Below are 12,706 nucleotides of genomic sequence, written 5' to 3' on the forward strand. Positions count from 1 at the left end.
TGTGTTCAGGATACATTTTTAATATTAAATTCCGGGCAAATGTTTGTAAATTTGCCCGGAGAGGCACCGGGATAGGGGGTACGCTGGAGGGCCTTTTGAGCGCTGAGAAGGCGGATCGAGAGGCATTGCTCTTTTACCCTTGTATACGGCGTCACGCTGAGCAGAGGTAAGAGTGATGTGATCTGCAGCAGTAATGGCAGCCTTCAGTTCAATGGGCTAAGTGATGCTGTGTGTCTGGGGCAGCGCAGCGGTGGTGAAACATGTTGCTCACACTGCTGCGTATTGGGAAGACAATAGAGTTTGATTAACTGTCTAATAAGCAATTCCATTTAGCACTATGATAATGTTCATTCGCATAGATTTTTTTATCTGTCTAATATGTTTTTTGTTATATCAGAGGTGGTCAGTAACTAAGAATATTTACTTTTATACTGCACCTTTTTTAATGATCTGAACTTTACTTGAGTAGTGCTGAGAACATATTTTACTCCACTACATTTCTGAAAAAGCTGACATATCTGCTGTGCCACCCCCTAGTGGCGAGGAGCAACTCCAGAAGATTCAGTAATGCATGGAAACCAATAGGCACTTTACGCGTCTCAAAAGCAACTTAAAAGCCAAGAGTATGATATTTTCAACCACGCTGGTCTTATATTATATATATTTTTAAAGTCTTAGCTTTGGGCTTTGATGGACAGGCCCTGGAGCACTGTGTGGAGGCTTGTTGCTGCTGTGTTTCCCGCCTTTTTGTCCTTTTTTGGAACATGCTCTGTGGGAGGAGACTGAGCTGCCATCGTGGATTCTCTCTCGAATCTGTGGTTTTGGCCCGTTTAAAAACCTGATGATTTAAACTCCTGAGTAGTCGGTGGCAGTGTGCTGTACTGTCGATGCCACTGACTCACAAGGAGGAAGAAGATTTGGCCACTGTGTGTTCATACCAATGGGTAGCACTGTTTCGTGACCACCATGAAGCGGGGCTGCCATTGGCTGCCATTGCTGCAGCACCTCCATCTAGTGGCAGCAGAAAAAGCTAGTTTTGCACGAGAGAGCATTGATCTTTAAACACGTTTAATAAAGCCTGGTTTCCAATAATGTTAAACTTTCTACTGCAGGATATTGCTCTTGTGACAACGCTGGGTTAGGTATAATTAAAGAAACCAGGCGGGTACATTTTGGAATTCTTGTTTATTAATGAGTGAAGATCCCGCCCGTTTGCCCTTTTTAGGATCATGGTTGGTCGGAGCAGGCTAGGAGGAGTCTGTAAATCCATCATGGACTCCCCCTCGAACAATTGTTAGCATTAACATGAACGGGGAGGAGTGAGCAGAGGGGGGCGTTTACTATTTATTATGTTTATGGTCCATACAGGTGGTTATTAGCTAGTATAAGTTATTAGCCTGAGCAACTCTCATTTGTTTTGGAGTAACTTCACTAGACAATAACATCCTATAATAATTCAGAGCTGTAAGTTGCATTTGCCTCTTTATGACATACTACGCTATTTTTGGATAGACTGTGGGAAGATAAACTTGTAGATGTTCAACACAAAACTTCATACCGGGTATTTTTCATTTTGATTTTTCTCTGCTGGTGAATTATGTAGTGATGCAAATGCACTTCCTCTTTTCCCATATACCCACTGCTTTTCATCTCATTACATTCAGCGCGCAGCATGGACACCAATCAATGGCGTCTAGGCTCCTTAACAAGCCACACCACTTCCTTACCTTCTCTAATGCAAATCAGGATATTGGCTACAAATCTCCTATCAAGTAAGTGCCTATTTAATGGAGTAAGCACGGTGGCTATGCTTTCACAAAGGCAACCATTGAAGGTGTTTCTGATTCAGGGTTGGCAGGTCCTAATGAAAGAGGCTGATGATAATAAGCCTATCGGGAGGCTCAGGGTGGAGCAACTATACAATCCATATTCAGCAAGTTGGAAAACTGTATTAACAATGGTGCCGTTTGTGTGAACTCACAGTCATCCAGGAGTTTTCAATTGTAGCAATGGTTTTCTACCTAGATTATTTCTCAAAAACGTGTTGTTTGTATAAGTGTTGTTTCAAAGGTTGTTGAAATGTTTGGTTCAATCACCAATTGAATTTGAATGTTTGTGCTAATGTCACATTTGCCACACAAATGATTGTTATTGCTATTTTGGATGCAGCTCGGTATATTGTCATAGTATGTTTTTATTGTTAATATTTTTAATTATGTCCTGTCACATGACGTTTAATTTAAAAACCTGATTAAAATCCTACTGCCCCAACTCTGCCATAATGTGATGTGATGAAATATATGCTACATGTTAGCCATCCAGGAGAAGCTTATGAGCAGTCAAATGGCTTCAATTAAGTAATATATATATACATTTTTCTTTTTGTAGCTGTTTTTGCACCTAGATGTGCTTCTGCCCTCATATAATAATTAGCAGGCATTTATTAAGTTCTACAGTGAAAACATGTTCATTAAAACATTTCCCACATGGATGCAACATTCTCTGAATGGATGATGTAGCTTTTTCTTGACAGCTGTGCAAAAAAGGCCGAGGCAGTTAGCAAATGAGGTCAGACTGTTGAGGCATACATGTCAATAATGCTGCATAGAAGGGCCTTTCGATTGTCAAGTGGGAGGAACTGTAAAAATCGCCTAACAGGGAAATAAATCAAAGTACAAGGCTACAGACACACACTGTTCTCACTCCTATCTACATATGTTTAAGTCGGCTAGTGAAAGGAGAGCCCAATCAATACTGCATATGTTAGCGTATGTGTGAATGGGTTACACTAGACTTTCTTGCTGTGGCGTAATGAGGGAGAGGGGGATGATGTGGGCTGTAAGAGGAGAGATTGAAATAAACACATGATGGGTCGGTCTTTTTATCTACCTTAGTAAAGCCCCTTCGCAGCATGGGGCTCTGCTACTAGAACTAGGAAATGAGCTGGTGGGAAAATATACTGCAAAGACAGACTTTATTTATAATGAGTGATCTTTTGCTCATTATTGAAGCTTTTTCTGAAAAGTTTTGGGATTTTCTAAAAACCTTTTTGGAGATTAAAAGATAACTGGGAATGTATACGTAATTGAAGGTTCTGTGAAGATCATAAAATACTCATTAGTGAAAGAATAGAACGTACTCTTAAAGTACACATGACGGAGAGCAGCCAATCTCAAAGTCCAGAAGATCGTGGTACCCACATCCTCAACAATATGAAGTCACGCGAATCAAAAGGATATGTTTTTCCTCAGCAATTTACATTAAAGACATTTAAGTCTTTGGGCGGTCCCCCTGCAGTGCCTTTGATATAAACTTGGGAGAGCACTGCTGAAGAGTAGCAAAGATTTTTAAAGCAGTTAAGTGACTAGGTCTGTGGATCTCAAACTTTACAGACCATATAACTTCGAAGCAAAACAATTCGCTCTGAGTACTAGATTTAAACCAGTACCAGCTGAATCAGGCTAAACGTTGACTAAGATAGGTCGAAATGAGGACTAATCAAAAAGACTACTTCCCGATCCACACACACCTCCTCCAGCCGTTCTGAGGGGACCCCGAGGCCAGCTCAGAAACATAGTCCCACCAGTGTGTACTGGGTCTTCTGCGAGGCCTCCTCCCAATAGGACATGGCTGCAACAGCTCCTTAGGGAGACCAGGAGGCATCTGAAACAGATGCCTGAGCCACCTCAGCTGGCTCCTTTCGACGTGAAAGAGCAGCGAATCTACTCCAAGCTCCTCCCAGGTAACTGAGCTCCTCACCCTATCTCTAGGAGTGCACCCCGCCACCCCGCGAAGGAACCTCATTTCTTATCCATTTTTAACCCCATTGAGAATCATTGGGATGTGCTGGAGAAGGCTTTGCACAGTGTTCACACTCTCCCATCATCAATACAAGACCTTGGTGAAAAATCCATGGACATCTTTTGACATTGCAAAAGCTCATTGAAATAATGCCACAGATAAAGATGGTCCAGTAAAATATTACAGCGTGTGACCTTTTTTTTTTGGTCAGGCGATGTATTTTCAAGTCATTTAAGAGGACTGTTAGAATGTAACACGCTCAGCTGTCTGAGAGCCAACAGAGATGTGATCTTATTAATCTTATTAATCTTTCACATGTACGGAAAATATATTAAGAGTAGAGAAAACGGCACTCGTAAAATTGTTATGTATTTGTGATGTTGACAGCACTTTTTTTTCTGCTTGAAAATGTGGATTTGTAAACTTTGGAGACGAGGGAGCAGAAGTCAATTTTTCCTGTCAATAGTAAAACAAAATGTTGCAGCCGAAAAAATAACTTGAAACTGCCTCAATCCTCCAACATTTGCTGCGCCCGGGAAAAGAACGGCCTTATAGAGTAAACACACTAAGAAGATTTGACAGTGCGCACTCTCTCTGTATGCTTTTATGCTTGAGCGACACTGGTGGGAGAAAAAAAACAGGAAGGGATTTGGCCCGTAAAGACGACAAGAGAGGGAGAGCTTTGGTTGGTAGCAGGGGCGGGGCGAGCGAGGCTATGATACACACTGTTGACATGAAGCTGCGCTGTCCCGACACGGTGTCACGCATGTCTCTACAACCGACTTAAGCATCGTCCGGGGCAGGAAGTGGTGCTGCAATCTGGGTCAGCTGATTCATTACGGACAGCTGGCCTGGTGATTTTTTTTTTTTTTTTTTTACACTTAGAGCAGAGACGCCTGTTGGACGGAGGGAATCCAACTGGGTCTTAATTAAAGGGATGTTCTCTGCAGAGCCTGATTTGAGCTGGAGATCTAGTCCACTATATCCCACAGTGACGTCTAAATTAGGATGGGATTCTATAGAGGAGAATGCTACTAGACAAGCCCCCTCTTTATAGGTGTTGATAGTGAGGCTGCTGTGAAATGATCCCTCTGACTTTTCATTATCCTGGCATCTAATCCCAGCCCCATCTCAGGGCCTAATTGTGGCATGTGTGTAATCTTTTAGTCTGGACGGGCATTGTATATGGAAGCATTTACTCTGAAATCATAAGACTTGGGGCCTAGCATATCAGCGGTGACGTTGTTTTCATTTGCATCATATAAAAACATTGTCTTTGCATTTTTGTTTATTTGGATCTTTGACCTCCTTTTGGAGTAAATTTCAGGCAACAAATCCCCTTTACTTTTTTTTCCGCTTGGCTTCCCCTCACTGCAGCGCGGGAGAGAGTGCAGTAAATCCCTCATCTCAATGTCACCGGATGCTCATTAAAATGGGGGAGCTAAAGTATACGACAGATAAACGATGGGTGGCGCCAGTTCTTCACTTGTATGCTTTTTTTTTTTTTTTTAAAGGTTCAGTTTCACACACTAGCTGATATATATCTTGGGGAAAGGGAGGGAAAAACATGCACAATTTCAAAGCGTGGTAGTAAGTTCATAATATAAAACACAGGGTGGACCAGCAGACTCCAGATTAGGTGGTGAACCACATGATCTAACCCAGTGATTCCCAACTGCCCACCTTCAGCCCATAAAGACAAACACGGATCTCTAAATTAAATCTGCAACACGGTGCAAAACAAAACGCAATATCCGACTCCGTGGCCCCAATTGAAAACTTTGTTATTTAATAAAGCTTTTGGCTGATGGATTTTTTTTTTTCACTTTTGTTATTTATTTTCTGACATTTCCTATGTTGTGTTATTTCACCCATTGTACAACACTTCTGATTGAAAAGCGCTTGTAAGTAAACTTAGAAACCAGAAGGTTACACAATCGGAATTTATTTTCAACCGCACTGTGCCATTAGGTTACCGTCAAGTGCCTAGGCTCAAATCAAAACTCTGTGTGCATAGAGTCAATTCATTTACTTTGAACTGAAAGAGTAGGTTACGGTTTTTGAGAAGCACCAATGTGTCACCATTTCATTTACACAGCTATAATCTATTAAAAAAAGTTACCTCCGGGGCTTAAACTTTTCTCATTCTAATTCACCACAGCCACTTACAATAATGTCAGCTAATATTCCTGAAAAGACATCTAATAAGCCTGCTCTGTATCTACAAATTGCAGCTTGGTATGAGCCCACAGCAGCACAAGATGGCTGTGAGGCAGAGGAGACAGCTGTTTAGTCCAAGCATCACTGATAGACCTCTGTGTGCTTTTGCTTCAGGACCCCAAACCATCCAAACATCCCTCCATCTGCACTGATGCGCTATTAGCCGTTCAAGGATGCAGCAGCAGCAGCAGCAGCAGCAGAGCCAGATGCTGCAGGCTTTAGCCTATCAGGTAAAGAGACGACTGAATGGAAAGGAAATGCCACCTCATTGGACAGCACATGATGTAGAGAGAGATAAAATACAAGACAGAGTTCTAAACGGCCTCCTGTTATTGAATAAGATCGATAGCCTCTCCACTAACAGGATTGTCAAATTAAATTCCGGTTGTTAGAAATGATTACTTGTAGTCATACAGAATGGGCTATGCTTTGTAATGGGTGGGGTGGGGGAGGGGGTCGGGCGGGGGTGAAATTGGTGGGGAGTAGGAGTCACCCGGAGCACCCGTGATCGACTGGTCCAGGCAGGGGGAATCGATAGTGCCGGGGGCAAGAGTTTGATATGTCTCGCTGATAAGTCTGTGTGTCTTCTGAGGCCAGCTATAATAGAGCATAGATAGCATTTCCAGGCAAAGGCGCGCACGTATACACAGGGACACAAGAGCAGCGTAGCCGTGGACAAATACTGAACCCAAACAAAGCAGCAAGACACACATTTAATCTTCCTCGCATTCAATATGTCTCAGACACTTGGGTCGAGGCAAAGAAAAAAAAAAAAAGAACACCTTTGAAAAAAAATAAAAATAACATTGAGAAATGCCTTTTCCCCGTCCTATACAATCTCTGATGCCTGAAGCTGCTGCTCTATAGTGCACCGGTCTTGTTAATAGCACTGCGATAAGACTTTGACTTTAGCTTTTAAATGGTGTCATTAAAGGGTTTACTCATTTATCGGTGGAGTTGTTTGACTAATTTCAAAAGCAAATTAGTTAGCGGTGATTTTGTGTCAAGATGAAATGTGAGGAAAGCTTGTCAAATGTTGAACAATTTAGCAGAACTAATATAATACGGGAAGTAGACCTGCATTTTAAACATAGATTTAGCGATACTTCTGTTAAGGTTTGGACAAATGTCTCTTCTCTCTTCAGTAATTCTGCACTATTTTGCTAATGGTAGAAGGGATAAAAGGTTGTGAGCAGTAGTAGCAGCAATATCGGTAGGGAGCAGTTTCTGTCTAATAGTAGAAAGAGGTAGTAAAGATGTCAAAATCCTTATAATGTTCAGCAGTACACTATACGTTTGCCTTTCTTTCCCCCCTCATTCAATAAAGACACGTATGCAATTTTGTTTCTGAGCTAAAACACTCACCCAGTCTTGGCAAAGTTGGTCCAGTAGGTCATGACCACAGCGCTCAGCATCACGTCGTTTTTGGAGAAATTGCAGGGGAACAGGTCGGTGGGTCCGATCATGGGGATCCCGAACACATAGGGCACCTCGTCGCCATGCGCCGCGTCGGACCAGGCCGGCTTCATCAGACTCTGGCAATGGTGGTAAAAGGCGTAGAAGTACGTGGGCGATCCGTATCTGGCATGTAGGTCTGCGGTGACCACTGAAGGCTCTACCCACTGGTGATCGGTGAATAGTGCCACCAGAGTTTTGCGCCTTGTTTCTGGGTTGTCCCTGTCAGCCCAATCCGTATACATGAACTTTATCGTCTCTCTAAGTGTATCCTTGCCTTCTGGATATCCATATAAGCTGTCCACAAAATCCGACACGGAAAAGTCGAAATCGTTCCCGGAGACGCCGTCTTCAGAATCCACCACATTCTCCACAAACCGCAGCCCCTCCCCCTGGTTGACTCCAAGCATGATATCATAGTTGAGGAATTCCCCCTGCTCCATCAGAATTTCCGGATCGTCCGGAATCACGTCTCCGTCGATCACCGGCCCGAAGGCGACGTGGTACCGGGCCGGTTGGATGTCCTGCTCCACCAGTTCCCGGGAGCTCTTTTTCCGGAGGCAATCCACCATGTCCAGGGTGTCCAGGACGTTGCAGCCCACCTTCTCGGCGAGCAGACGGGTGTATTTGACCGGCTGGTAGTTCACGGCCCAGCTGGACAAGGCCGAACCGCTCTGGATGATGGCTCTGTGGAACAAACCTGTAAGAAAAGAGAACAAGAGGACATAAGGTGTTGTACGTATAATGAAGGTGGGCAAGAGCTAAGCGAGGGAAGTTCAATTGCGGACCTCAATTCACACACGAAAAAGGGAATTCAAAGGGCTTTACATCACAGGAAGGATGCGCTATGGCCCCTGGGCTAACCCAGGCCCCCCAACCCTACTTAAAGGTGCACTATGTAACCTTTTATGTGGGAAAAAAAAGTCTTGATATTTGTGCATATCTGACCTTATAGTGACTCAGTGGCGTTATGGGTGTAGCACGGCACCTTTGCCTTCCCTCACAGTGGCCTCTATGACGCTCCAGAGTCAGTTTTTTGGGGGTTTCTGGACAGTTTCTGCTATGAACCTCGAAAAACAATTGATCCTGTAGCGTCATAAAGGCCACTGTGAGGGAAAGCAAAGGCGCCATGCTGCACCCATAACACCACTGAGCCATTAAAAGGTAAAATATGCACAAATATCAAGTTTTTTTTTTGTCCACATAAAAAGTTGCATAGTGCACCTTTAAGGCTACTTTAGGTCCGACAGGCCCTTTGGCATTAGCTAAGCCCGCTAGAGTGGGGTTGGTGAAGTTGTGCCGCAATGAAGTGATAGACAGAAAATTCAACAAGTGGTATTATGGCCTTTTCCCTCTCTTGGCACACCTACGGCAAATGCAGAGATGCGCACCTGCAGGTTGGTGAACTCATGCCTCATGCAAATGTAAAGTGATTGACAGAAAAATCAAATATGATTTTGCTTTTGTTTTTTTTATTGAATTCTGATAGGCCCTTGACTACTGTAGGCCCCTGGGCTCCAGCCCAGGCAAGCCCAGTGGATAAGGCAAACAGAAATAACTTCTTATGTAAAAGTGATTGTTTTCCTTCCAGCGAACAACATTTCACACAGAAATAAATATTCTTCGAAGGTGATTGAACATTTTTTTAAACAACAGCAAGAATCTTCACAGAGAAATGAACATCCTGTCTCTTGTCACTTTTATTATCTGCCCTCTTAATGCATTTTCATCAGAACAGAACATCAATTATGCACTTTACATCTCCATCTTCCACAACCCAAGATGTACCTAGTATTTCGAAACCTTTATATTGCCAAATTTGCTGAAGGAGCGTCTGTACTTCCACCTACGCAAACCATTCTCTACTCCCTAAGTGCGTCGTGTGTCGCCCAGGTGTGCCACTGATCCCTTTCTTTGTCCACTTTGACATCAATGCTGCAGATGGGGGCGCCAAAAGAATCAAAGAAAAGTAAAAAAAAAAAAAAAAGCCTTTTCGAAACTAAACCAATAATTGACTCATTTGCTTCATATGAGCGTCACAGTTCATTTTGCTGCTCCGAAGGGAACTGTGTGCTCAGCAGTTCATATGAAAAACAAAGGCCAGACCGTGGAGTTCTTGTTGCCACGCGGCACAATAATGAAATCCCGCTTGTGATAATGAATGTGCAGATGGGCTGGTCTCACAGACGGCTCTCAGACAGTGCAGCCCTTCTGTCTGTCAGCCTCCCCTCTTTCCGCCCGTCTCTATACTTTCCCTATAATATTCTGTTTGTATCAAGCGGCTGCGGCAATATGCTTCCATAATCTTTAGTACAAATAGTGCTGAAAACCTGGCAATGCAAACTTTTTCTAATGCCAAGTAATGTTTAAGCTTATGAAAAGTCCAATTTAAGTGCGCCTTCCGTCTAAAGCGGCGCGCACCCTTTTGGCCTCCTCTCCTTAATGTACTTTTCGAGGAAAGCTCAAATTGGAAGGCGCTCAAACAGTGTAATTATAGACACAGATGCACCTGCTCCCAGACTTTACGTGCGCACACATACATTAGCGCGAGATGGCTGCAAGTCAGGAGTCAGTTTCCTCAGTGTCTCCCATACATATCAATGCAAGTTTGTGGGTGGATCGCTAAAAATACAACTTACTCCTGTGCTCTATGTTGCCGCTTTACACTGCACGAAGAGGGAACAATCGCCTTGGAGTTGTAGTGAGCCAAAGTGCAGCAGCGTTTTTCAGGCAGGATACAGTTAAGAGCAGTGTGTGGGTGCGCGTGTGGGAAGCATAAAGGAATTGAAGGAAGGACTTATCCTCCCAAATGAAATAGTATTTTCAGTAAATTCAGCAATACTTTCTACTAAAAGGATCAGGATCCAAATAACAAACATCGTGTCCCTCAGAATAATTGGATTTCAGAAAGTTCCAGCGCAGTGGAGGTAGCATGTTCATCTCCGTCATTCATGGACATAGAGATTTGATAACATCGTTCCACAAGCCTTACTTTGACAGCACCACTCATCTCGGCTCCGTGGTTTTGAATTCTGAAGTACTGTTTTACCGATCTCACAGAAACTCGGGGATATTGCTGCAGATATCGCTTGCACAGACGAGCGGCAAAATGAAATAGTCGTGGACATGCAACAAGAGAGCACTGGACTTACAAGATCCCATAACCCTGCACAAATACAAAAATAAATAAAAACATAAATACAAAACAATCACTGTCTTGGATTTTGCAATAAGGCAATGTTGCATTATTTTACAAAACTATTTCAACATTTGATACAATGTTTTGTGTTCACACTGTGTTAAAATAAGACTTCAAAAAAATACTAAATCATGATAAAAAAAATAATAAGTAAGTTGGTTCCTCTTCCTACTGTGCAGCTCCCTCCACTCCACAACAGTCTTTCACCATCTTTTGGAAAGATTTTAGCAGTTAATGTTTTATTCTCCAGTACATTAGCCAGTACAAGAGAAGGCATGTGTCGCTTAGCTGTGAGTCTTGCCTGGATACCTCCTCATTTGTCCCTTTTTTGTTTCCTGTAGCGTCTCTTGTGACACCTCCACTGTGCTGCAGGTGTGTCTCTTGGTGCCTCTTCAATGTCTCAGACGAAGAACTTTGCAGGTCGTAAGTGGGTTTAACTGAGAAGATAGCTGTTTACTTTTAAAGCAGTACTAAGTAACGTGTATACCTTAATAAATCCTTTTCATAGTCCCTGTGGGGGACTACTAGAATACAAGTATTTGTGGGATGATTGGAGGGTCTTTCATCTCCCCCTGGTGTCTCTGGCCAGAAAACCATGCTTGCAACTTGACTGCCACCGGACCGGAGCAACCAACACACGCTAATAGAATCACGAAGAAGAAGCTAACATGCTAACAGGCAAAGCTAACTGCGGGCTAGCGTTTAAACAGTATTTACAGCCAAGTTTGAGTGAAAAAAAATATTTCCATTGTATAATTGGATGTACAATATCCCTCTCTCCTTTCACCTTTTCTGTCAGCGTACTCTCCAAGACAATTAATAAGTTCAAAAATCGCAACTTGCTACGACACCTGCAGTTGCGCTTGTGGCCAAGAGTTACTTAGTACTGCTTTAAAAAGCTGCTTTCTTCAGGAACATTATTGACTCTTTGCAGTATAAAAAAATCCACCGATCCCCACAATAACACGGCAAAGACGTACAAAAGCATCCAGTAAAACAACGGTGAACACAGAAACCACAAATGTAGTTGGCAGAAAAAGGTAAAAAATGCAGCTGTACCGAGAGAGAGGGAGGTTGCTGCCTGTTCACTGTACTAACTAAATGAGGAAAATCATGACTAAACTGAACTTTTGAACATTTAAGTTACGATGCGTTTTTGTTTTAAGCCGTATTAGCAAACCTTTCACAGAAGTCGGCTGTCAGACCTCAGAAATTAGTTGTGTGTGGAAAAAAAAAGCTGTTCTATTTTAAGTGAGGTTAGTATCAGACTTATTCTCTTTCAAAAGCATGCTTGACATAACAGGGTTGAACTCTTGTCTTTTTTTATACTTCTCTAATCCAGTTCTAATAAGACAATAAAATCAAAGAGAAAGAAAAAAAAAATGTATTTCTTAGCACATGCTTAACATTTTCACACCCCACTAAAACATTTTGCCCATTGCGCCTGCCAAAAACTCCCAAGACATCAAAACCCACTGTGAAGGAAGCGGTAAAAAGGTACAAAATCATAAGCTACATTTACGCCGTGGGGAAGGTGTTGCGAAAACCATGGCACGCTAGTTTGTGATATTTCAGTGTCGAAGTGGGTGGCGTCGTGTTTATGAGGTAAATAGCAAACCTAAGTGCCAGATATATCACTTTGGTCGTCTTAATCAGAGGCGGCGGGGGGGCTTATTTCTCCTTTGGCGTAGATGAAGTGTTTATTTACAGAGCTATTTACATTTATTTGTTCGCAGCAAGTAAGTAGAATTAATGTGTCTGGGTGAGTGAACTGTGAAATGCTTCTGTGGTGAGTGCTTTGGCTGTAGCATTAGCAACAATCTTTGCATCAGAACATTGATTTTTGTTGTGCCTTGAATTGTGATTTCTTCTTCGCCGTCTTGATTCGATCTACACAATGATCTGATTTGTGTTCCATTTGGAGATGACGGACGCCCCGCTCTTGTTCTTTGCCTGCCCTGGAGACGCCCTTTACGCTGTCTCGCAGTAGTGATTTACTAATACGGTAGTAGATGTAGTAACGAAAAGTAC

At 42.8% G+C, this 12,706-nt stretch overlaps 2 protein-coding genes across 3 annotated transcripts in view; both read right to left on the bottom strand.

Annotated features, from left to right (window-relative positions):
• pofut4 (protein O-fucosyltransferase 4) overlaps positions 1 to 12,706 on the bottom strand; it is a 327,876-nt gene that overhangs the window by 54,954 nt on the left and 260,216 nt on the right. The window lies entirely within an intron of this gene.
• Positions 1 to 12,706, bottom strand: part of nlgn3a (neuroligin 3a) — a 171,574-nt gene that overhangs the window by 14,440 nt on the left and 144,428 nt on the right. For both annotated transcript variants that reach the window (XM_079556764.1, XM_079556765.1), the window contains one exon: positions 7,387 to 8,176. In XM_079556764.1, coding sequence (XP_079412890.1) covers positions 7,387 to 8,176 — 790 coding nt within the window. The remainder of the gene's footprint in view (positions 1 to 7,386; positions 8,177 to 12,706) is intronic.

The sequence above is a fragment of the Gobius niger genome (assembly GCF_951799975.1).
Source record: "Gobius niger genome assembly, chromosome: 5".
Classification (NCBI taxonomy): domain Eukaryota; kingdom Metazoa; phylum Chordata; class Actinopteri; order Gobiiformes; family Gobiidae; genus Gobius; species Gobius niger.